The sequence below is a fragment of the Protopterus annectens genome, chromosome 7.part0, assembly GCF_019279795.1.
Source record: "Protopterus annectens isolate FY-2018-M chromosome 7.part0, PAN1.0, whole genome shotgun sequence".
Lineage (NCBI taxonomy): Eukaryota > Metazoa > Chordata > Ceratodontiformes > Protopteridae > Protopterus > Protopterus annectens.
Window position 1 is genome coordinate 287,091,423 of NC_056739.1, and position 26,517 is coordinate 287,117,939.

Below are 26,517 nucleotides of genomic sequence, written 5' to 3' on the forward strand. Positions count from 1 at the left end.
TATTTTGCACAATGTAGAATGTCATTGAGTGAAAGTTTTTTTGTGCTGATATGTTTACGTTTTACAGATTACATTGTTTTCAATTTAGTTTTTTAACTAAAGTGATTGGTCAATTACGAGGGCTGGAACAGCATTTGAAATTATTTTAGCAACTGACGAGTATTATGGTGGTTTACTCTGATGATGCCCGACTTGACTTATGGGTGAAAGCGCTTAGTTAATCCGTTGTTTTTATTTATGGATGTCTTGTTTCAAGCACCTAAGTGTACAACTGCTGCTAATTTTTGACACTGATTTATTAAAGGTTTGCCGACTCCGGAGAGCTGCTTTGGTTTGACTTTATCAGTGTTTGTTTTCAACTGAAGTGCTTAGTATATGGATAGACATTTACTCCAATTTTTGGTGAAGACTGATGACATTTAGAGAAATAGGCTCAGGAGAATCCATCAACTGCTCCTTTAAAGACACATGTGGCTCCTTTTTTATTTTATTACTTTCATTTCTGGGGTAGTCCAGGGGTACTCCCTTCTGTTTCTTATGTTTAAACTTAAATTTATTTTAAATTTCTTAAACAGGTAAGTGGAATGAGATGTACAATAAGAACCATAAGAAATGTCCCACCACTTTTTGTGTTCTTTAATATCTGTAAGATTTTTAGCTTTCTAATTTAATTTCATACTAAAAGCAATACAGTGAACATGGATTTTAATGCCTTGCTGTAAAAAAATGAGCACTGAAGATGGTTATTTTTCAGGAAGAGGACATTGGTCACAGTAGCAATTTTGGTAACAATATTGGGCAATATTTTTTATCCATTAAATAAATCAATAAAACTGTAATTAAGCTGAGGCAAAATTTTAGTTTTTGAACTACATGTCCAGATGAGGTTCATGGTGGTTTCAAGCTACGTAGGTGTAGACCAGACTTGCTTATTACCCATCAGAGCTTCCATTTCACTCTGCTGGATTTGTCAGGCATTATTTGATACTCTTTTCTCCCTCTGCTTGTCAGCCATCAGCCCTCTCACAGCTAATTTGCCCATTCACTTCCCATCATTGGGGTGAGTGTCTTCCAGGAGGAACTGTCATTCAGATGTCCATCAGAAATGGTTTGAGGGTTTTCAAGTTAAGTTCTATGTTCCCCTGCAAATGTGTTGATCACAGAGCCAAAAGGGGATGTGCAATGGGCTTTTCTGTGTTGCTTTTCTCTCATTTCTACAAGGGACATTTCCAGTAAGCAGCCTTGCCCCTACCCCTCAGCACTGCTATTGCCCCTCAAGGAAAGTTAGTAGTTTTCCTGGTCTCCACCTGAGAAATTGTACTTCCTTACATGCATTCTAGTGCCCTCCACCCTCACTAACCCACACACCTTGGAGGGGAGAACAGGCCATGCCCCTTCATTCCCCTTCCTCACTGTCTGGCTCCTCCCATACTAGGACCTTTAATTGAACCCAGGTTATAGCAGGGGATTTCTCTCTCTATACTATTGTGCCAGGCTAGATCCTCAATAGAGCTGATTGATGTAATCCTTCCCAGCATATCTGGGTTTTGTCTTAGGGCCTCCTCCATGTATGCTGTGCAAGGCAAACTCCTGTGGAAGATATCCCTGGGGGCACTTTAATGAGTTGTTCAAGTAAAATCAGTTGTCTTTTGTCAAACCAAAGGATTACTGGCTGTATTTGTAGGTTTTCTTAGATTGCTGAGCTCCTCCCATCTCATTTCAGCAACCTGCAGTACTGTTTCTGCAGCATCTATTCACAATTTAGTCCCTTAACCTTCACTTGTGAACAAGAATAGAAGATACTTAACTCCAGTGGCTCTCCCCCAGCCCACTGACATTTGGAGAGTAGTGTATTTCTTTCTGTGAGGTGAGATGACTATGACCTTTGATATGGAAGTACATTCATCCCAACAGCTTCATGCAGTGGAAGAACACTAAGCTGCATGCTAGTGATTACTCCATTTGTATTAAGAGAAAAACATTTGCAAACAAATCTGCAATGCTGAATTGTCCAGACATGAAAAACTTAGACATTGGCTGCACCTTGGCAATCTTTCCATGAAAATTAAAAATAAGCAGACTGGCAGGACACACCATTGACAAGAGTCCTTGTCCCATCATGATTGTGCATATATTAATGCCAGGAATGCAGGCACGATTTTGGCTGCTCGGGTTCAGGAACCACGTGGCTCACAGCAGCCACATGAGAACCAATACAGAAGCAGAAGATAGCAAATAAATTTCCTTCGGTGAACAGTTTTACTGAGAACATGGTTGAAGTACTACAGAATAAGGGGAATCTCACAGAATAAGAAGAGGAGCAACTGCACAGTGCTAAATAGAAAATGAGGGAGTATTTGAATAATATGCTTCAGCTTAGAAAGACTGCTGCTAAACAGCTATTTTTTGATAACTCCAGAGCTGAAAAGCTTTTAGGGTATCTTAAGTAACAGATAGTAAAAAGGGCCAAACTTAGGGATCCTATGACAAGAAACAATAACCAGAGATCCTATAAAGGTGTTAGAGATATTCCTGAAAATTTTGAAAAATTGCGTAAAGTAGAGGAATGTGGAAACCAATAAAGAGTGCAAATAGAAATATTTATGGAACACTTATGCCAAGTTTAGAAGAAAATGAGGATCAACAACTTCCAGACTTCCTTATTACTTGACAAAGCTTCCAATTCACTCTGATCAATAGATAAGATAGGGGGAGATGAGATAAAAATTATAATGTATAGTCAATCTGCAGGGAAGACTCTAGGGACAGATGATATTCCTGTAGAAATTTGGAAGTTAGTGAGGAAGAAAGTGATAAAAATCTGGAAGATTTTGTTTAATAGCATTTTAAAAGGAGGGGAATCACCAGCATCTTTTTTATCACTTAAGGCATAAGTAAACATAAATTAACAGAAAAAAAAACAGACCATATTAATATCTGTTTGCTTTCACATACAATATGCATAACATATTGTTTCTTTCTTCATAGCTCTCATGCTTCCAACATTACATAATTTGCTCAATTTCTGTCTTCCCTTAAACATCACTACTCTTCCTGAACATTATTCTACGTGTATTGTTCTCATAATTTCCATTTATTTCTACATAATCTGCTCTTTCCCTTTTCTAAAGTTACATCTTCCAGTTCTTTTATTTTATTAAAGTATTTGCCTAAGCCGTGTTTGTTCTGTACTTTCTTTGTATTTATTTTCTAACCTGCTCCTGTTTTATTTTTGTTTTACATAGAGATGGTTTAGACTTTGAATTCCATTTTCTAGGAATTGTTTTTTGGCAGCCAATAGAATTAAACATAACTAGGTCTTAATAGACCTATACAATTCAGGTCCTGTGTCTCAGCTGAAAAGAATAATTTCCTCAGCTACAGCAATTCGCTTACATAATATTTCTAACAGAGTACTCTGTTAGAATTTGTTTTAAATATGCCAACTCATTACACCCTCAAATTTTATGTTCCCACTTATCTTTTTCTTCCCCATCATACCTCCATCATTTGCTATCTACCTGAGGAAAATGTATTTGAAGTGTGCTTGGAGTATAAAAATACCTTTGCAAATACTTCCAAGCAAAAATCATAAACCTTCTGGACTTTGTCACATACCTGGGAGACATGCATATGTCCTCCCTCACATTGTTCCCTTGTAAACTGCTTTTCCAGTCTTTTCCTAATCTTTTCTATGCTCCTCTGATTGTTTCATGTAGTTATTGTGCAATATTTTATATACCCTACTAATTATCCTTTTTTTTAAAGCAGCTTCTGTTCTAAGTTCAACTAAAAACTTTACGAGAGCTGCTCTTTCAGTTAGGATTCCCCTATCACTTTCTGTTTGCTTATGTTTTGATATCAGTCCCTGGTAGGGGAGACAGTCTCTAGCCTGCAGTCCAAATATATTTTTGGTCTCATCCCACTTTATTACATTTTCCTCTCTAGATATTTGCTCCCAGTACCTTGGTACCTTTGCTAGTTTTCTCCAGTACATTCCACCCCCTCTTGCTTATTTTCTGTACCCTAACTTACACTCATCACTATTATCAAAATGTTCTTTCTCTCTTCTTATATTGGCTTAGATCTTAGAATACTTTCTGCTACTTTGCAAATATAATATTCTGTATAGTAGTGTTATTCTGCGTAAAGATTTACTTCCAAAATCCCACTCTCTCCTTGTATCTTGACCCCCCCCCCCCGCACACTTCATCATCATCATCCCTTTCAGCTTTGAATTATAACCTTTTGCTTGTTTTATATGTATCACCCTTAACTGTGTGGCTCTAAAATATCCCATCAAATAAGGTAATCCTAAACCACTTTTTTCTACTGGGACGATCAACTTACCCCAATTAACTCTTGTCCACTTTTGCTCACAGATAGTTTCCTTCAGCTTATTATTAACTGTTGTCCACAACATCTCCTGTGGTTGATAAAAATATGTCTGACCTATATATAAAACTAAAGGGACTAAAAACATTTTATAAAACTAAAGGGACTAAAACATTTTCATTGCTTGTATCTTACTATCCAAACCCTTAACTTCCAGTTACTGTTTTTGTATTATCTTTCATGTAGTCTCTTCACACACATCTTTAGCTGTCATAATAGTAGCCTTTCTAATTCATACACCTAAATACTTCATCTTATCAAGTCCTCATAAATATGGGCATTGCTGAACCAGTTTGTTTGGGGTACATAATTTATGGCTATAGCTTTTGTTTTATCTTCATTAATTTTATATCCTGAACAGACTTGAAACTATCACAAAATGTTCCATTAAACAAAAATGTCCTTGTCTGGATTTATCAAGTACAAACTAGTATCGTATACCACAAAGCCAAATTTTCTTTATTCCCATGCCAATTATATCCTTGAACTTCTGAGTCACTTATTTTATTTGCCAATGGCTCTAAATATAAAGCAAATAACAAAGGGGAATTAGGACAGCACTGCCTGATTCCCTCTGTTCAAACACAACTTATGTGAAGGGAAATCACCCACTTTAATTATTGCCTCCAATCCTACATACGTCTTCCTAATTAACCTTATTATTGTATCAGGGAAAGCAAATGCTTCCATTCCTCTCTTCATAAAAACCCAGCTTACTATGTAGAATGTTTCTCTGCATCAACATCCACCAACAACAGTAGTACTTTCTTACAGTCTGCCTCCCTACGGATCACCACTGTTCTAGTAATGCTGTCAGTTGTGTACCTCTCCTCCACAAAACTACACTAATTCACATCTATCAATGTTGGCAGTGCCTATGTCATTCTTTTAACTAGTATAGATTTAACACTTTATTATCATGGTTTAAAACTGAAATGGGTGTATATGAAACTGGGTCTGACAGGACTTTACCCTCTTTGGGTAATATAGCAACCACAGCTTTCTTTCAAGATGCTTGTGATTCTAGTAAGATACAAGCAGTTGAAAATGGGTCAAGTATATTTTTTATCAACCAGAGGAGAAAATGTGGACAATAATTAAGAAAAAGTTGAAGGAATTAACTGGGAAGGGAAGAGAGAAAAAATTACACACACGAGCGCACACACACATTTATTCACACATACATGAAAACCATTCTGTATATGTAACACTGAGGTGTTTTAGTTTAGTTATTTTACAAATGTATGTGCAGTTGGCAAATATGTTTGCTTTATGAGTAGATGTTGTAAATTTATCAAATAGGTTTTTATAATATTGTTATTTAAATGATATCTGTACATGCACTCATGCAGCAGGGAAATGTTTATTGCATCACACAGTCCTTAAATGGTGTTCATCAGCTAGAAACACATTAGGTGTTGAAATTAATATTTGTTATTTTCTAGAAAAAGCTTACTTGCAAAGATACCTGAAGTGATAGTATTTAAATAATTGTTTTTGTTTCTTTTTCCCTAGCTATGGTGCCTATTTTTCAAGATAAACGGGTTTCTCAAGGATTGAATGGAGACCTTTATTTCTCAAATGTTGTACAGAAGGACAGAGAGACTGATTATAGTTGTAATGCCCGCTTCCACTTTACTCACACTATACAGCAGAAGAATCCTTATACGCTCAGTGTCATCAGCCGTAAGTCTGTTGTGTTTTCCCCCCTTATACTGTCTTTATAGTTAGCTGTGGTGCCTATCTTTCAAAATAAATGGGTTTCTCAAGGATTGGATGGAGACCTTTATTCCACAAATGTGCAGAAGAACAGTGAGAATAATTATAGTTGTAATGCCTGCTTCCACTTTACTCACATTATACAGCAGAAGAACCAGTTTATACTCTCAGTGTCATCAGTCATGTCTGTTGTGTTTTTCTCCCTTATACTACTTATCCATAAAATGTTTTCATTAGTAAGTCTGTGAATACAAAATGTACCTCCATTCCTACTGTATGCATACAGAAGTCTGTAAAAGTTGCTAATGTGTTTTCTGCAAGTCAGAAATGGTAAAATGATTATTTTAAAATAAACTAATGAAGACTTCCCCATGCTTTTCTGTCACGACAAATGTATTCCCCTATTTTCTTTTTCAATTGAAAATATGATTTTTTTTCTGGGAAACTACATGAATAGGTAGAATTTTTAAATATGCAGCAAATTAAAATTTTGTTTGGTTGTTTAATTTTTTATACCCCCCCCCCCCCCAAGAATCTTGGTACTTTTCTTCCATCTAGTGCTTTTCCATTTCAAATATAATTACATATTTTGTTATTGTTAGCTTACAGTGGTTATCTGCGAGGTATCTCATCAATATCTGTCTATCTATCTATCTATCTATCTATCTACGTATATATCATATATCTATCTATCTATCTGTATCTATTGTACTTTGGTAACTGTCAAAAAATGGAGCAAAACTGAGCTTTTAGTTTTGCATTGATTTACCCTTTTTAACTTATTCCACATGTTCACAATATATTTTTGAGCCCCCCCCCCCCCGACAACTGCAGTACAGTACTACTTGTTCCCTGGAGGAAAGAGTCTTAGAGCCCATTTGTTCCTCCAGGACAAAGGTCAAGTGAGGCAGGAATGAGAGATACCATCTATGTGATGGGGACTGAGTTGGTATCCCCACTTAACTCCCTTTGCTTGATGGCTGCTCCATTCTCATTTTCTACTCATTGAAGGTGCATGGATAATACTGTGCATGCTGCTACCCTAACAAGGCAATTGCACTTATGTGAAGAACGGATTATCAGGTTTATTGCTGTGGGCGATAAATCCAAACCAGCCTCCAGTGCAGTGAGCCAAACTATCACCCTTCCCAAGAAGGAGTGAGATGGTAATGACCAGTCTTTCTCCCATCTTCTCCACCTAGCTCCTTCAGCAGCCTTGTGTAGCAAAATGAAAATGTTACACCAGTGTTGTGGTCTATTTATGACAACTTACAGAAGATGTTAATTTTCTGTTTTGCTAATCACTGGAACTTTTCTCCTCTGTAAAGGAACTGTGCTAAACAAGACTAATGGACAAAAGTAACTTCAGTTTAATATCTGAATAATGAACTCTTATCAGTAAGTAGCAGGAAATGAAGACTGAGCTCAACTCTCCAAGGCTAAATGGGTTGGCCACATTTATATAAGTTTGCTCCAAAGACCTTAAGCTTCATTAACATGCAAGCACAGATCATTGTAGCATAAAGCTCAAGAAATCCAGGGTTTTTAATTTTGTGAGAATGGTGCAGGTATTGAGGGGGTACAGCTGGATGTTGTGTAAAAGTGAGTATTTGGTGGAGTATGCCAGGTTGGGACATTTTAAGAAGAACAAAGAAAATTAAGTCAATATATGCAAAAAACTTTTCTATCAAATATAAGTAAGTTGTTCTAGCAGAAAAGACTGAATTCATGCTGAAGTATGGGAAACAGAAGAAAAGATATAAAGATATAATTTTTTTGGGGGGGCGTAGCCACCTGTACTTTGTATGGGGGGAGCTAGTATACCTGATCACAATCAGGTTAGTTAGGGTTCTGTTGCCCAGGCATCCCAACTGTAATCTTAGCAATCCTTTGCAAATCTTTGACTGGTTAAAAAAGGTATAAAATAGCCAGCTGTGAACAATTAAAATAAAAGGCCAAATTATCTAGTCGTAAATGGTCTAGTGAGATGTGCGGACCAAGAATTTACCAAATCTGGTTATGTATGGTTTAATCTTACATTTGGCTATCATGGAAGAAAGGTGGGTCCATGATTCATGTCATAAAGGAAAATGTGCTAATATTTTCCATGGGCAAAATAGGGTAAAGCAAGCGATGTCTTAATACATACTATTTTTTGTGGTTTAAATAATGCATATGATCTGCGCGCATGCAAGTGTGTGTGTGTGTGTGTGTGTGTGTGTGTGTGTGTGTGTGTGTGTGTGTGTGTGTGTGTGTTTGTGTTGGAGGCAACAGTCTGTGTGTGGAAAGTGATTATTCGTGGAGTTTGATCTCACAGAGGGGTTCCCGGTATGAGTGGGTGTGCATCAAGGTTCAGCTCTGAGCCCACTGCTGTGCATACTGGTGATGGAATACATTAGCAAACAGGTCAGAGGGAACAGATCAGCAAAGTTGCTGCATGTAGACAATGTAGCATTACAGGCAGAGTTTGAACAAGAACTTCAGCAAATGACACGGGAATGGAATGCAAAACTGAAGGTACATGGGATGAAACTGAGTACAGGTAAGACAGCTGTAATGGCAGCAAACTGGGGGAAATCAGAAGAAGATGAGAATTGAGAAAGAAGGGGAAAATCATGGAACAGGTTAATAGCTTCAAGTATCTAGTAGGGGTAGTTGAGCAGAAGGGAAGTCTAAATGAAGAGGTCAAAGCTAGAATTAGAGGGGCTGCAGCCAACTGACACAGATTGTTAGCGGTCATGTATGACAGAAGAATGCCAAAGAAGCTGTACAAAACAGTGGTGTAACCAGTACTACTGTCTGATATAGAAACCTGGGCAGTAAAGGCAGAGCATTTGAGGAAGCTAGAGGAAGAGCCTGAGAGAGGGTGTTAGAATGCATACTGTGGGTCAGATGAAAAAATTAGGACATCAGAGCAGAAGCCCAAGTAGCAATAAATGTAAAGACAGTCAAAGAAAACAGATTATGGTGGTTTGGTCACATGTGCAGAAAAACAGAAGACAGTTTGGTGAAGAAGATTTGGGCCAGACAGACAGAAAGAAGGCAAGAGGAAAGAAAGGCATCTAGCAAAGAGATGGATGGATTGTGTGAAAGAAGACCTGCAATAGTCAAGCATGACTGTTTAAGAAGGTAGTAGAGTGGCATTGAAATGAGAAAAATGGTGACAATTGACACAATACCCCCACCCAATGTAGAAAATGAGAAAAAGGGGTGTAACTGTACACCATGCAAAAGAGAAGCAAGTTTATCCCAGCAATCTGGGAATATTTTGAGGTTCAAGCTGTGGTATCCAGCTGTCTTCAGAATATTTTTTTTCCAGGAGGATCAAAGAGTTTCTTGACACAGAACTGGCTAAAAAGGAAATAAAGTTTTTCCAACAAAGATGGAGCCATCAAGCAGAAGGGGATTCTGCTTTTCGTTCTTTTCATAACAAAGGCCACAGTGAGACATTGCTGATGAAACCTCTTCAATTGTATTCCAAATGAAAAATGCTTGAGAGGCAGGAAAAAAACATGTGAGCAGGCTAGAAGAATCCAGAGAACCTTGGACTTGAAACAGATTCAAGTTTTGGGAGATGGAGATGATCAGGAAGAAATCCATCAACAGTGAAATTAGTGAATATATAGGAGACTATAAAGCATAATTCCTACTGGATATAGGAACAAGTGGAGTATGGCTTTGCAAGAAACAGTGGCCGAAAAAGACTGGAATTTTGCTGACATTGTTAAACTGGTGGGTGAACTGCATAACTTGCACCTTATTTTATGTCATGGATGTTTAGGAAAAACACAGAAGGGAATTAAATAGCTAAATAAAACAGTTTTGTTCTTATTAATATTTGTATAACATATTGCATGGTGCAAATCGCATGTTGCATTGTAAAGCAGTTTTATACTGTGCATTCATGGGTATTTTAAATGGGTGGTAGAGGAAGTCATATCTTTGACCGCTGTATATATTAGCTAAAAGCAAACAAGTATGCTTCTTTAGTTGTAAGATACACACATTTTACTCTTTAACTAGCTAAGAAGGGTTGGACAGATGCATGTTAGTTATATAATGTGATCTTGGGCTGCTGGTGTGGGGTATAAAACTTTATTGATCATATTATATGCAGAGTTAAGATAATTTCCCTTTTTATGACAGTGGATCTCTTGATTAATGTATTTGGTTTAAGGTACACCCAATGGTTATTTTAACCAAATAGGTTTTTAAAATAAGGCAAAATTCTGAAAGGCATGACAAAATGGTACATTTCTTGTGTCTGCAAAGTTATTAGCTTTATTTTTCCCTATTAGCAAATGCTGTTCATAGTGGGAGCCAAGAAGTCTGCAGGCACAACCAGTTGGACCAGGCCTGAAGCAACCATAATAGGTGAATGCATTTAACACAATAGTGCACAATTTAATCTGTTTTAAAGGTAGCCATTGTACTTTTTCTTAGGGTTAAAAGTTAATGTTTCATGAAAGCAGGCAAACTGTTATTCACATCTGGGCTGGGAACAAAAGTAAGAAAAGAACAGATAGCATACCATATGAGTGGGGACATAGGTTGTAATGTGGTTTAGCTTAAATAACTTTAATTTTTTGGGGTATTGCCTGTAGGTGCAGGCACTGATTTGGGGCAACTGCTCTTATCTGGACAGGTCAACTTCATTGTTGAAAATATACATAGTTTTGTGTTAAAAATGGATGGGGTTCTGAAAATGTGTTCATTTTTTAAATACCTTTATTGAATTATGACTTCTGACATAGGCAAACATACATTTATATAAACGTAATCAAACCATATTAACAAGTTCACGTTTAGAAATATTATATAGCACATCAATTGTTGTATACAATATAATCAAGCCAACATTTCATAAATTATTCAGTCCCTGCCTTCTCTTAAATCTCATTCCTCCACAGCGATTTTCTGCATGTATTCCCACAATTTCCATTTTTTCTATGTAATTTAATCCTACCCTTTTCTAAAGATCCTACTTCTTGTTCTTTTGTCTCTGTTACAGTATTTACTACTTCAAGTATGGTTGGTTTAGACTTTGATTTCCATGTTGTAGTGACTGCTTTTTTGGCAACCACCAAAATTAAACGTAACAAGGCCTTACTATATCTAGGCAATTTAGATCCTGTATCCCAGCTCAAGAAAATCATTGTTTTAATTACACTTATTTGCTCACCCAGTATTCCTGATGGAGTATTCTGTAGGGGATTTTAAAAGTCTGCCAACTTAGTATACTCTGATTGATTCAGCAATATCCATATTTATAGGGACACAATAAGAAAGTATTTAGTCATATGGATATGTGGGAAGAGACTAAAAAGAAATATAAAAACTAGAAAAATGGAAATTCTTGATTATGGATACAGATAGTAAGATACAGGCAGTGAAAATGGTTTTAATGACTTAAGTTTTATATACAGGTCAGTTATATTTTTATCAAACAGCAGAGAAGTTCTTAATGATTAATAGAATTGAAGGAATTTATTTAGGAGGGAAAGAATTACTTGGGATAAGCTGATCCTGTCTGTAGAACCAGGTGGTTTAGGATCATCTGATTTGAATGGATACTTTAGAGCTAGATAGTTAACTCTCATATATATAACAGAAGGAGAAGGTTATAAATCAAAGTGGAAAGGTAGGATGATGAAAATAGGGAAGTTCTAGAAATAAATGGATGCAGATCCTCAAGAAGAATAACAACCACCTTAAAAATATATTAATCTAGTAGCAAACGATATTCAAAGAAGTAAGTCAAAAGTATAATGTAGCAAGGAGATTTTGCCAATAGGGATGAATGGAAGTAGGGATAAAGAAATAGGCAAGAGGGGGTTTGAATTACTGGGAAATAATTACAAAACAACTGCAGTATTTGGAGCAAATAATTAGAGAGGAAATCTAATATCATTGTGTAAAGCCATGCAGAAGTCTGGACTGCAGGTTAAAGATGGCCTTCACTACAAGAGATTGATGTCACAGTACAGAAAAAGAAAAAGGGATAGGAGAGTGCTAAGTGAAAGCTCAACTCTGGTAGAATTTTTAGTTAAGTGTAGGACATGGGCTGGTGTTAAAAAAGTGATAGTACAGTATTTAAAATATTGCATGATACTATAAGAATCAATCAGAGGATGTTAGAAAATACTTTGAATAAAGACTGGAAAGGCAATTTACAAAGGAACAATGGGAAAACAGTTGTATGACTCCCAAGTGTACAACAAAGTGCAGAAGATTTATGATTTTTGCTTGAAAATGCAAGGGTACTTTTAATACCCTGAGCAGACTTCAGAGAATTTTCTGTCAAGCAGATAAGTGCTAGAGGTGTGATGGGAAAGACAATGGTAAATGGTAACTTTTTTGGGGGGGTGTAATGAGTTGGCAGATTTTAAAATTTCTCTACAGAGTACTCTGTCATAAATGCTGGGGAAGCAAATGGTTGTAATTAGAATTATTCTTTAGAGATGAGAAACAGTGTTTGAATTGCCTAGACATAGTAAGGCCTTATGTATGTGCACATGTGTCTTAAGTAAAAATTTAATAAAGGTGTTTAAAAAATTATTTAATGGTGGCCCTATATCAGGAGGTAAGGTAAAACATTAGTGGGTGGCTCCTTCATAATATTATGTGCAGTTTTGTTTTGTTTAGCCTGAAACCAAGTAGTCAACATTTATTACTCTTGATAGATAATAATAAATGGTGCAGTAGTTTTAGGATCAGCCATGCTCTCACCATGCCCAGCCTTTCACTCACCAATGTACCAGAGACAATGCTTTTATGTTATAAAGAAAGATCTAATTCCTGAAAGCCAACTTCTAGAGTGGGCACATTTCACTGAAAAAGTGTAAGGCATGTCCTTATATTGATTCCAGCAATTATTTCAAACACCCCCTCACTGGCCGTACATATCACCTGAAGAGTTATGTGGATTGTGCAATGAGAAATATTGCATATGTAGCTGTCTGTGATAGCTGCCAAAGGTTATATGTTGGGAAAACAAATAGACACTTCAAAGAAAGAATATTATGCCACCTTAGTAATATTAGATTAGGTATTCAAACAAATGCTTTATCACAGCACATTCAGATTAACACAGGACATAAGTTTTTCTTTCTAGCCTTGGAAAGAGTTAGGGATAGTGTGAGAGGAGGGGATCTAATTAATAGAACTGAAATTAATGAGACACACTGGATAACTGACTTAGAAGCTGGACTCAAGGGAGTGGTACCTTTAAAACAGGTATTAAAAGGCAGGAACCTTAGGATATAATTTGATTGGCTGAATTACATTATAAAAGAGGAAGTGCTTTTAACTGAGTAGGATCTGATGAAGGCATAGAATAAAGTACTTATCCTTATTTTATTCAGTTTTATCTTCATTTTATTTTGACTCTGCACAGAAGTATCGTCTGTTTGAATAAAAACTTTTTTTATGTAGAGTTATGTCTGAATAGATCAAAATACATCTCTCCATGGTGACAGTGCAGCTTTATACTCAGTCTTATTACTTTAGCACTGCAATCTTTAGTGAACGCGAAGCCTTTGCTTTGTTTTTGTTTTTGTAATTTTGAAAGGTTCAGTTCTTTTAAAAATCCTTTGTGCTTCTTTCTCCAATCTCCTCTCACTCTCTGCTTCTTATAAATTGGTATAAAACCCATGGAACACTTTTTCTCTGCCATCTGGTGAGTTAACTCTTCTTCTCGTAATTATCTCACTCTTTTTTTGTTTTGTTGCCACAATCTTAACACCAGCCTCCTTATTTGTTTTCCTCCCACATTATTAAATAATTTAAGACTTACTCATTTTTATTTCTATCTCATCTTCAAACCTCTGTTTCCATTCCTTCTCCCTTTGTGTCATATGCAAAGCCGCTATCTTATCTTAAAGTTCCTTTATCATTGCTAGCATATTCCATTCTCATTCCTTTTCCTTTGTTCCTAACCATCCTTTGTCTGTATCCTGTTTTGCTCATTCCTAGCCTTTTGCATCTTGTATCTCACTTCCCTCTGATTTTCTAGTAAATTCCTCTAATATTTCTTTAATGATCTGTTTGCATCTTGCCTGCTTCAACCATTTTGTTTGAAATCACCAGTCTCTCTCATTATTTACCTCCCTCACTAGTTTTATGCCAGCTACTGTGGGTGAATGATCTGAAAACAACATCTGATAGGTTTTCAGATATTCTAAATCCACCACATGTTTTCTTGTAATATTAATTTTAGCCAGCCTGACATGTATTCCAAATCTAACTGAAAAATGGGTGTATCTTTTATATGCATTCCCTAGTTCTCCTATCGCTTGCATTCCATATATTTTCATTAATTTGTCTAAAGTCTTCCATTTTGTTTTGATCTTGTTTTGTCTTGATCTTCTCATAACATCCTCTATTCTACTTATTATATTCCAATCCCCCCATAATTTCTATTCCTTGTATATAGAATATCAGCACTTCGATAATACCAGTCAAGTCACTCGTTGTAGTCCTGAGCAGTAAGTGGACATTTCCTATTGTTAGTCTCTTATGCCTCCACTGCTCCCTTATTAGAATAAACCTGCCTTGTTCATCTGCCAGGTGTTCTGTTATCTGGATCTGTATTCCCCTCCTTATCAGTGTGATGATGCCCCCCCCCAAAAGAATCTGTATAAACTGCTTGTCCAAACCCTCATTTAGCCAATTACTCAATCTTAGTAGTGTTCATGTATGTTTCCTACATCATCATAAGCTCAACTCCACTCCAGTGAAGATATTTTACAATCTGCTGGGTTTTTGTTTGTTCTACCAGCCCACAGATGTTTCAGGACATTATTTTAAGCATCAGTCTGTCTTAATTCTCCTACTCTATGTTTTGGTTGCTCAGCTTCTGTGCTGTCTGCTATTATTTCCAATCCTGACTCTACTTTTACTTTGTTTAACTCCTTTGTTTTGCTTATTGCAACTAACACTCTACAACAATATTTTTCTGAGAACTTATTCAATACTTTATACAAAAAACAACACATCCCTCTCTCCCCCTTTTTTATCTTCCCAAAGTCACATTGCGAACTAAGTGCTATGATTTGCTAAGTTAGGCCCATCCTCCACTCCCATTTACTATGCTTTCTCTTTTCTATATTATTGGCCCCTGTACAGTTTTGTCATATCTCAGTTATACCTTAACTTCCTTACTTACCTTATTTAGTATGCTGCTTATCTTGGAATTGATTTTTTAAAGTTCCTACCACATTCCAATCTTATCTGCTAACGTGCCCCCCTTTATCTTTTTTTGTTAACCTTGATTATTTACCATTTCAGGCTTGTATTTTGATGTAATTTCCTCCTAGACTTTTTTGAATCTCCATGTGGCATATTCTGTGAGCTTGCCCTTAAATATAGATTTTATTCTTTAATGATTTACTCCCTGTATTACTTGGTTTACACTCACTTTTCCCCTCACTAGGATCTGCAGATCACAACTAGTAGAAGATTAAAATATATATATATATATATATATATATATATATATATATATATATATATATATATATATTACTTGAATAGAACTCTGAATCAAAGTGTATGGCCATAAAACAGCAATATCCTGCCACGAGCAAGGATAAATAATAGGTGCATGGCACTTGTGGAGCCTTTGTTTTTTAACTATTAAAAAAATTATCCATTAGTACTTTGAAGGTTAGCATTGCTGTCATTGTCCTGCTACTCCTCCTCCCCTTTTTCAATAACTTAATTGTCAAACATACCATACCAAGTAACTATTCCCTTTTAATGTCTCATACTCTCTCTTGGCTATCTCTCAATGGCAGTCATCATCCATTTCAGTTTGCATCTTTTCTCCTCCAGCTTACTCTTATTCTTCAAATTGGGGTATCACTCCCTTCTCTCACCCTCCTTTATCTCTGCTAGACTGCTTTGAGCTGCCCTTGTATGCTTCACTGTTTCTTTCAGGCTTGCTTGCGTTTGTATCCTAAATAAGGGAAATGGTTTAACCAGATGCCTCTCATGCATTCTTTTGTGATCTTTGCTTGTTCATGCCTCATCCCTGTCGACCCCCTTGGGACTGCCCTATATCTACTTTGAATTGCTGAAACTCTGCAACTGTTTCAGAGCCACTTGAGAGTCTGTAAATGATTGTAGTCCAGCTGGGAGAAATATTTTCGGTGTTGCAGTATACATTAACTTAAATCTTAGAGCCAGATACCTGAACATCCTAAAGCCAGTACAGATTTTGCCCTCCGAAGCCTCGTGGTCTGTGAATATTTTTGATATATATAAATCCATTACTCTTTTAGCTTACTTGCTTTTCCCCTTTTCCACAATTTACTTAAGATCAGTACTTTGAGTGTATAATTTTATACTTTTACCACTGCTGGTTGTGGAAAATGAGCGACTAGTCTCTCACTGCTGTACGCCCTGTGCGCTCTGTTAATTAGAACCTCCTGTATCAGGATGTCAGTCCATTATCTTATCTTTTTCTGCATAAAGGTTACACAGTCTTTACCCTCCCAGCCCTCTGGTATATTACCAAAGCAGAAATTCTCCTTCCTTTCTCTGTCATCTAGTTCGTCCATATTTTCTCTAATTTCCTCATGGGTGGCTTCCATTTGCATAAGGTGAAGAGATACTTTGCCTTCCCTTCCCTTCTCTGTAGTTCTTGAATCTAATCTGAGTGTGAAGACTGAGCAGCTTCCATCTCTCCTTGTCCAGTCTTTCCCTTTCTGATATATTCCTTCAGAGTGCCATTTGTTTTTAGGACCTCCTGATAGATTCTGTCTATCTTATAAGCCAGCTCTGTCATATTCAATGTTATATCTTCAGAGACTGTGTGCAGCAGTCATTATGGTCCTGATGGAGTCACAAGGTTCAAATTAATATTATGCTTTTCTCGATTTTTATCATCTTTTGTTTTTCTTTTGGAGATCTGTCTTGTCCTGTGGACATATATTTCTGAATTTCCCCCACTTTATAAATTTAAACATGCCCAGACTGTTTAAAATTTTCACTGGGAGCCAGAGATGGGAAGTTTTGCTGTGGTTCAGGTCTGCTCCATGCCTGAAGCCCCAGTAATGTGTGCTTTTGTTAGCCTGACAATTTTTATCATCATAAAACTGTACATGTACAAAGCCATGAGCAAGCATGATTCCTGACAGGATGGGCATTATGATGGAATAATGGTTCATTTAGTGGTATTGTCAGGCCAAACATCAAAGCTGGAAGCCTCCACACTACTGAAAGTTCTATTTTCCTGGACAATATTATTGCGCTTAGAAAACTTTGTTCTGTTATTTTTATTACAATATATACCTCATCATTAACATTTATCACACTTTCAGATTATCCAAAAATGTGATTGCAAATGTATAGAATTGAGTTGCATTTGCAGTCACCATAAAACAGTAAGGAAACTGCTTTTATGTGGGAAATTTTGCCCCCCATCATATCCATAACTGAAATTAACTCCAGGATTGCACAACCACTAAGAAAGGGAAAAACACCTGAATTATGTTAGTCTATCTCCAGTAGTTTTGCTGTCTTGTTTGAAAGTTGGTGTGGGAAATGTAATTGTTGCTGGAGGAAGTTATGTAAGCATTTGATGGTTTCTACTCAAAACAGACACACACACACACACACACACACACACACACACACACACACACACACACACACACACACACACACACACACACACACACACACACACACACACACACACACACACACACACACACACACACACACACACACACACACACACACCCCAGAGAGGGAGACACCGTGTTTTACCTGATGATAGTCTGAATCTGATCCTGCTAGTGTGAAATATATGAGCATATGGACTTAATAGCAGCTGTGAAATTCATGTCCTCATCTGTCTTATGGCAGACAGTACAGCTCCTTGAACTAGCAGCTGTTGAGTTACGTTTTGTTAGATATATTTTTTCTGCTTCCTAACTGTGGCTTAAAAAAGAAAAAGAAAGAAAAAGAAAAGAAAATGGGAAGAAAAAAGTGAGGAAAGTGAAAGCAGAAGACAGCGATAAAATTAATTACTTCGGCTTGCAGTGTTCTACTTTCTGCTTTTTTAAAAGCCACATTTAGTGTGCATTAAACAAATGGTGGCTAGAACACCATCTTAAGTGATGATGAGTAAAGATGGCAGCATTTTAGTTTTCTTGTGTCCAAGGTTCATGGCAGGTTATTACATTGCACAAACCACTCTCTCTCTATAAATATATATATATATATATATATATATATATATTAAATCACACCATCATTATTTAGTTAACACTAATTAAATCTATATATATATATATATATATATTAAATCACACCATCATTATTTAGTTAACACTAATTAAATCTTACCTGGCCTGGTGGTTTCTGTTTTGTCCTACTGCGCTTGCTGTTGTTGCTGATGTTGCAAGTTATTACATTGCCATGAAGTAGTAGACTTTTTTCCCCTCACTGGGGCTTATCATTACCCAGTTGGAGAATGTGTGTTGCTCAGTAAGGTTTGTGATTTTGTTTTGTTCATTTTCTAATTATTGTTTAACATTTTATTTTGCCTTTTTGTATTATTCAGTTTTGTTTTACCCCTTTACATAATATGTTGCTTGTATACTTAGGTTTGTAGCAGATAAAACTCAAAACTCCATCTTTTCTGTTCATTCATCTGAAAAAAAAATTACACACAAAGAAATAAGAACCTGTACATGATGACGATTTTGAGTGTGAATAAGGAACAAACCGTACTCAGGGTTTTAGGGCCTGGCTGGCATTACAGCATACATGGAGTCTACATGTTCTCTCCAGGTTTTTGTGACTTTCCTTCTGATTCTGTAGTGAATTCAACTTCCCAGCTTTACTGTAAAATTTCCATGCATGTAGCATTTCAGGCCCAGGTGGCAGCTAGATTCTGCACAGAGCAGTTTACATACTTGGTTAACAAATTAATAAAGTGCCACTGCTCAGTGAGTACTGCTGTTTCATCATCGAAGTGGAAACCAGTCCCCCATATCTTTATTTCTATTTTGTTGTTTTAAGACAAGGTTACAGATCAGTATGGTGAGAGATAAATGCCTCATTCTAAAGGTATTGTACATCATTTTCTTAATAGTATTCTATTTAATTATGTAGTCCTGCACCCGACAAATCCTATAACAGCAGTGGGCAAATATTTTTACTTTGTTTCAGTTTTATTAAAGTACATTTAAAATGATCTCTGATATATGAAGAATTAAAATTACAGTTGCATGATTATAAAACAGTAATACACCAAAATGAACATTACACTGACTAGTCATGTGGACATTAAGGTTTCTAATGCTATTTATTGTTTTTTATTTATTGTTGACTGGCTTTTGGATTCATTTCTCTAAAAGAAAGGACAGAATGCTGCAGTACCTCAGTTTTGCTGCAGAACATTTAGCAGTCCTGGTTTCTGCATGAAAAGGCTATTTGAATAGTTCTTCATAAGGTTGCAGCTGATGAATATTCTTAAATGACAGCCTATTTAGGAATTACAGGTTTCTGCTTTCTTTACCCTTTTGCATGCTTTACACGCACTGATCAGCATTTTTTCTGGCTGGTTGTACAAACAAATTGTAATCATTAGTGCAGGTTTACAGTAACAGCTATGCAATGAGCTATTGAGTCATCACAGCCTTGTCATTTTCTTTTTCTTTGCAAGAGAAGTTATACAAAATTTATAACACACTGAAAATCTGTTAACCTGCTGCTATTACCAGTTCTTTTTATTTATTTGTTTTAGTTACTGTAACTTTTCCCTTTCCTTTTTGCATATTTAAATCTGTTTAAATGTTTCCTTTCCTTACTTGTCAAAACAAAGAGTTAGAAGGTCACACTGAAAAACCAATCCGAAAAAACTAAATGAAAACTCCAGCCAAGCTAGAACGTCCAATGAGTGATCTCCCAAACCACCTGTAACAGAGGCACATGGGATATATGCAAATGACCCTTATGAACATCAGGTGTTTCAGCTATATGGCAATTCTGATTGCCCATGACTTTTACATAATATATATATATAGTATGTAAAAGTCATGGGCAATCAGAATTGCCATATAACTGAAACACCTGATGTTCATAAGGGTCATTTGCATATATCCCATGTGCCTCTGTTACAGGAGGTTTGGGAGGTCACTCATTGGACGTTCTAGCTTGGCTGGAGTTTTCATTTAGTTTTTTCCTTACTTGTCACAAAGCAGCACTCCATTAGCCAGAAATGTTTACTGCTTCTGCTTGACCTTTCTTTCTTATGCTTTGTGTGTGCTTTGTTCTTTTTTTGCATGTTTATGTTGTTTTGTTTATTGCAGAGAGTCCTCGTAATGAAACTGCAGTATCTCCTTTTCTGCATCACACTGACATTTACAGTGGTGAGTTATTGGCAGCTTATCAAAATGTTCTCTGCTAACTCTGTGGAAACTAACCAAAAATAGTCCTGTCCACAAATAGTTCTAACATTGTAGATTACAGAAATTTTTGTCTTGTATTTATAGTTTGCAGATATGCATGGCTGCTACTGTATTTTGTATGAAACACAAGGGGCTAGTCCCTCCATGCTGGCCCTTATGATGCCACACCACTAGAAACATTGTCGCTTTTGTTATTTTAGTTGAACTGCCTGAAGACATGCACTTTTATGTTTTGTTTATAATATGGATCCTAACTTGGCTGCACTGACTATATTGTTATCTTACTACTTGGTGATTCCCTTCATCTGCTCCTGCAAAAGACAAAATCTTAGTTTTCAGGCTCCGTGATAAGCACATTCTATCTGATTATATGAAATGAAGTAGATTACTAGAGTAACTTGTAAAAGTCTTGTTTGCATATTCACTTGTTTTATTTTCATGTTTCGAAAAAAAATGTTAATAGTGTCTGCATTTCTTATGGATGGAGGATACTTTTGCTTGACCATGTTTGGTTTAGTCAGTGTAACTACACTGACTTGGTTATTCATCCTCTTCCTCCTTTGCAAGTATGTAAGTTTAATATTATCTTGCTTTTCCATCCATCCATTTTATTGTTTTCCGTATTCATTTCAAGATTACATGCAGTTGAAACTATCCTGTCAAGGAGTGGTCATATGGTTGGAAAAGATCCTGAGGAGATGACATTCAGTCACTCATTCATTCAATCATTACTTGCATGCACTGCTGTACATAGAGAACTGGGAGCAGTTTGGGAAATTGCCAGCTTAGTTACTCTGGTTTTGTAGGATGAAATCAGCCCTTTGTAAACCCATACTGATATGGGGAGGACATACAAACTAGGTATCAGAGATGGTCATATCAAAAAACAAGAAAGGTAACAGAGTTATAAGGTAGCATTTCTAAATACTTAAATGCTGTGAGGTAACTGTGTTAACCAGTGTGGTATCTAGCATTTTTGACTCCCTGTTCTGTTCCTCAGTCTGGCACCCCCCTCAAGTCAATAAGAGCAAAATGAAAAGGCCACTCATACTTAAAGACCTCATGCTACTGTTGTAGTTAGCATCTTCCTGCCTAAATCCTAACTGCTGGTAATGCACTAAAGACTGATTCACATCAGATGATCACTCCATCTAAGACTTTGCACTCAGGGTAGCTGCCCCCTTCATCGCACCCTAGCCAAGATTCTGGTGCAAACTTCTGCATCAGCATGTTACCTGTTTTATAAAAGCCATGCAGTAAAATGAAAATTAGTCTTGAGTAAAATCTCAATCCTTTGCTATTAGCATTACATACTTTTGTGCTGTCCTTTGTGTCATGAATGTTCACTTTTGTCTGGGATGTTAGAATTTCCCCTTTACTCATGGTTTCCAAACTTTGAAGTTGTTGATAACAGTAATAATGCAATTTTATAAGTGACAGCAGCAGAGAAAACTCAGTTCATTATTTTGGCTGCTCTATGATTATCAAACCAATTATCTTCTAACACTGTGGAAGGTGTCTTTAAACCAAAACTAATTGCTGCATGTTAGCCATTACTGTTAACCCTATATAATACTTTAGAGTTTGGATTTTTAAGTTTTAGAGAAATGGACAATCATGTTGTCTTTGCCATATTCTCATGTGTCAAGGTTTTCCTTTTTTAGCAATTCTCCCCTCTGTGAGCATGCAAGTTTCCCCCAGCTCTTCCCTTGGTTTTTCCAAATGTTTATAAATATTTTGCAAGTGCAGTGACCAAGCAAATTTAGTTAACACTTCTCTTTATACATCAAGTAATTGTTATTGCTGATACTTCATTGTTGTGTTATGCTTTGCTTTTTCTCACATCTTGATAAAGTCTCTGAACTGACAGAGACGAAAGCGCTTGTATTTACTGTGTTGCAGTAAAGAAGTGTGGATTCTAACATCAAAGATTTGCTTTGTTTTGAAGTAACTGCACACCTATTTCATTTATTTGTTCCTGCTGACTCCTGGTTTCAGTCTCTTTGTGTGGACTAGGTATGCAGAGCAGGCAGAAACAAAGTGCTCCTTTGTAGAACTATGTGATTTAAAAGCTGTCCAATAATTCATTATGTTACACCTTAAAAGCTGCTTTACCTTCTACCACTGTACTTTGCCAACTGACCCATCTACTGTTAGTCCCTAACATGAAACCAGCACTTAGGTGTCCTTAACAAGATTTTGTTAATATCTCCCCCAAGCATTTCTAAGCTCACGTCTCATGTTGGGGAAGTGAGCAACATGATTATCTGTTGGAGTGTAAGCACAGTGCTCCGTTCACTACAAATATATTAAGTAGTAACCATCCTTGATATTGGAATTGTAGAGGATCAGAACATTGTAACACAGGCCAGGAAACAAAGCAGTTTCATTTTTTTGGTAATATTTTCTTGTATTAGGTCTTATACCTGTATTTAAAATATTTATTGTGCAGAAAAGTTATTATATTGTTATTAACATATTATAATTTGTATTAGTCGACTCTATATTCAAGGCTGCCAAGTTCAGTGTTTTGAGGTTTAATTGTAGCACTTTCCTCTATTTTTTGGATATGTAATGGCCATATTGGAAAAGATGTCAGGCTCATTCACAGATGATCCCAAAGTTGTCTTGACCAAGGGGGATCTATAAACAAATCTATTAGCATTATGTTGGCTTTACCTTTTTTAACCCATCTATAAAGTCCCAGATGTAGCAACTGCTCTACTAGAATGAGCCATGGCATTCTTTAGGAGGATTTTTGCCATTTTTAGAACAACAGAATTGAATGGAAAGACAAGACTATCCAGGGATACTTAAACTATCTGGTCCTTTTTTCATGCCATCTTAAGTTGCAAAACACTGATTAGATTTTCTAAAGTCTTTAGTGTTGTTCAGATAGTAAATATCTCATCTGTGTACATTGACATGATAAAGAATCTTACTTCTGTCATGTTTTTTTTTTTTTTTTTTAACCTGGAAGGTAATCTGAGAGCTGAATTGTTTGATTAAGAGGACTTTAAGAGACTACCTTGTGCCAAAAGTATGATTGACTCTCAGGGACTCCCTCTCTTTGTTTAACATCAGAAAAGGCTAAGTAGACATAAGGGCCTATATTTCAGACACCCACCTAGGAGAAGTTATAACTACCAGAATGGCAGTTTCCCTGGTTAAACATTTTAGAGAAGAGCCAGCTGCAGATTCAAAGAGAGGTTGAGTTATTTTTTTTTTCAAAACAAATCTGAAATCTCAAAGAGCCACCTTCTTTCTTGGTGATATGATATGAAAAATGTCCTTTAAGAATTCCTTAACTCGATATAAAAAAGGAATGTGGATGATCCAGTGGCAGACAGGATGAAATGGTGGAAAGATGCACCTTTACTGAAGGTACACAAGGCTAGAACTGAGCAATTCACACAGGTTCTGAAGAATGAACAGTGTCCCCGCTTTGAGATGAATCATGTCCTCTACTTTGGCAAGAAAGGGAAAATGTTTTCCACTTTAATAAACAATATTTTCTAGTAGAATTTTTCAATACCTTTTGCACATACTTGGGGAAAAAAAAACTACCTAAAAGAGATCATCCATATAGATTCAGGATGTTGGATATTCAGATGAATTAGAGATCCTTATTTCTGAGTGACCACTTGAGAAGCTGTCAACAATATTTAATAAAGAGATGAAGGATTTTATTTGGAAGGGGAAAATGGCAAGTGTCAAGTGGGATAAGATGATACATCCAATATAACAAGGTGGTTTAGGATTACCTGATTTGAAGGGGTATTTTAGAGTTACACAGTTAAGGCTTTTATATGTACATAACACAAGCAGAAAGCTATAATTCAAAGTAGAAAGGGATGATGATGATGAAGCAGGGTGGGTGGAGATTCAAGAAATCAGAGATGAGATTTTGGATGCAGATCCCTCGGGTGAATAACAGTAGCTGTACAGAAAATTATATTCGTAAAGTAGCAGAAAGAATTCAATGAACTAAGCCAATATGAGAATGGATAAAGGATAGTTTGATAACAGGAATGACTGTAATTAGGAGTAAAGAGAATAAGAAAGGGGGGTCTGGAATTTACTGGAAAAATTGACAAAGGCACCAAGGTACTGGGAGCAAATAGTTAAGTAAGAAAAGGTAAAAGCATAAGAAGAAGCCTAGAAGACAATGGGACTGCAGACTAGAGACTGACTTCTCTATAGGGGATTAATATCTGAGTATAAACAAAAAGAAAGGGATGGGGGAATCCCAAGTGAAAGACTTGCTCTGGTAGAGTTTTTAACTGAAAATAGAACAGATGCTGCTGTTAAAAAGGGATATTTAGTAAGGCAGATAAATTAATGCATGATAAGTATAGGAATCAATCAGAAGAGATTAGAAATGATTGGGAAGAGAAACTGGATAAACAATTCACAACAAAACAATGGGTGGGCATATGTATGGCTCATAAATATGCAACAAAGTTTAGAAGAGTAGAATTTTTGCTTGGAATTGTTAGCATAGGCACTTTTATATCTCAAACAGACTCCAAAGAATGTTTCCTTAGGTAGATGACAAATGTTGGAGGTGTGATGGGGGAAGAAAGAGATAACTGGGAATATATGTTTTGGGAGTGTGATGTGTTTCCAGAGTTTAAAAATTCCCTACAGAGTACTCTGTTAGAAATATTGGGTGAGCAAATGGGTATAACTAAGGAAATTATTTTTTGAGCTGGGATACATGATCTGAATTGCCTAGACATAGTAAGGCATTGTTAAGTTTAATTCTGTTGGCTGCCAAAAAGGTAATTACTAGAAAATGAAAATCAAATTCTAAATTAACTGTATTAGAAGTATTCAGCATTATAAAACAGCAAAAAGAACTGGAAGAGGGACATTATAGAAAAGAAAAGGAGAAAATTACATAGAAATAAATGGAGATTGTGAGAACGATACATGCAAAATAATGTTCAGGAGGGGGAGGAGGAGTAAGATTATGGGAATGTAGGAATTGAGAAAGTAATGTTGGACTGATGATGGTTATAAACAATGAAAAGATATGGTATGTCTAATCTATGTAAATGAAAAAAAAATGTTAATATGGTTTGTTTTCTTTGCTGCTAATGTATGTTTCCCTGTGTCTTTTGTGATAATTTAATAAAGTATTTAAAAAAATACCCAATAAATAAATACCCCAAAAATACCCAAAAGATACCTGTCTCTGTACATGCACAATTCCTGGATGATAAATGTTCTGCTCCTTGCCTTCTCCTTTTCTTTCCAAGCACTATACCCTCAGTTATTGGTCCAAATGCTCTCTTCCTTATCCAATACCTCTCTCTTCTTCCTTCTACGTATCTCAAAACATTTTCTCTTACTTCTTAATACTAATCCTCCATTTTCTTCAATTTTGCCCCTTCTATCAAATTCATTTCCAAATATGTTCCATTGCTGTTTGCATGATGTTATTAATGATATTGTATATTTCATGATTACTTGTACACATCTATGAATTACATATATGTGTCTGTTTACTATGTTTTTATATATATGTTTTGTTCTGATGCTTCTCTCCTATAAAAAGGTTTGATAGCCTATTACTTGATGCTACTATTAATTGATACTCTGTTTAAATATTGTATATTTGTTTGTCACTTGTATACCTCTGTTTACTAATTGGGATTGTGTCAGTGTGGTTTGTTTTCATTTATATAAGTGTATGATTGCTTATATCGTAAGTGATGGTTTAATAAAGATGTTTCTTGTTTAAAAAAATGGGGCAGGAATTGAATAAGTTATGTAATATTGCTTAGGTTATATGATATATAGCAATATATGTGAAGTATAATGTTTTTAATGTAAATTTTTTAATGCCGTTGATTACTTTTGTATAAGTTTAAAATGTGCTTATGTCACAAGTGATAATTCCATAAAAGTGTATGTTAAAAAAGTCTTTATTTAATGTTGGAATCTTTTTGGAGCTTTTCTTTCTATGCCT

At 36.1% G+C, this 26,517-nt stretch overlaps 1 protein-coding gene across 30 annotated transcripts in view; it reads left to right on the forward strand.

Moving 5' to 3' along the window:
• Positions 1-26,517, forward strand: part of NFASC (neurofascin) — a 2,999,343-nt gene that overhangs the window by 1,742,250 nt on the left and 1,230,576 nt on the right. For 23 of the 30 annotated variants that reach the window (XM_044076767.1, XM_044076768.1, XM_044076766.1 and 20 more), the window contains 2 exons: positions 5,911-6,081; positions 20,442-20,501. In XM_044076767.1, the coding sequence (XP_043932702.1) occupies positions 5,911-6,081; positions 20,442-20,501 (231 nt within the window). The remainder of the gene's footprint in view (positions 1-5,910; positions 6,082-20,441; positions 20,502-26,517) is intronic. The other 7 variants (XM_044076777.1, XM_044076791.1, XM_044076778.1 and 4 more) reach the window with 1 other exon arrangement.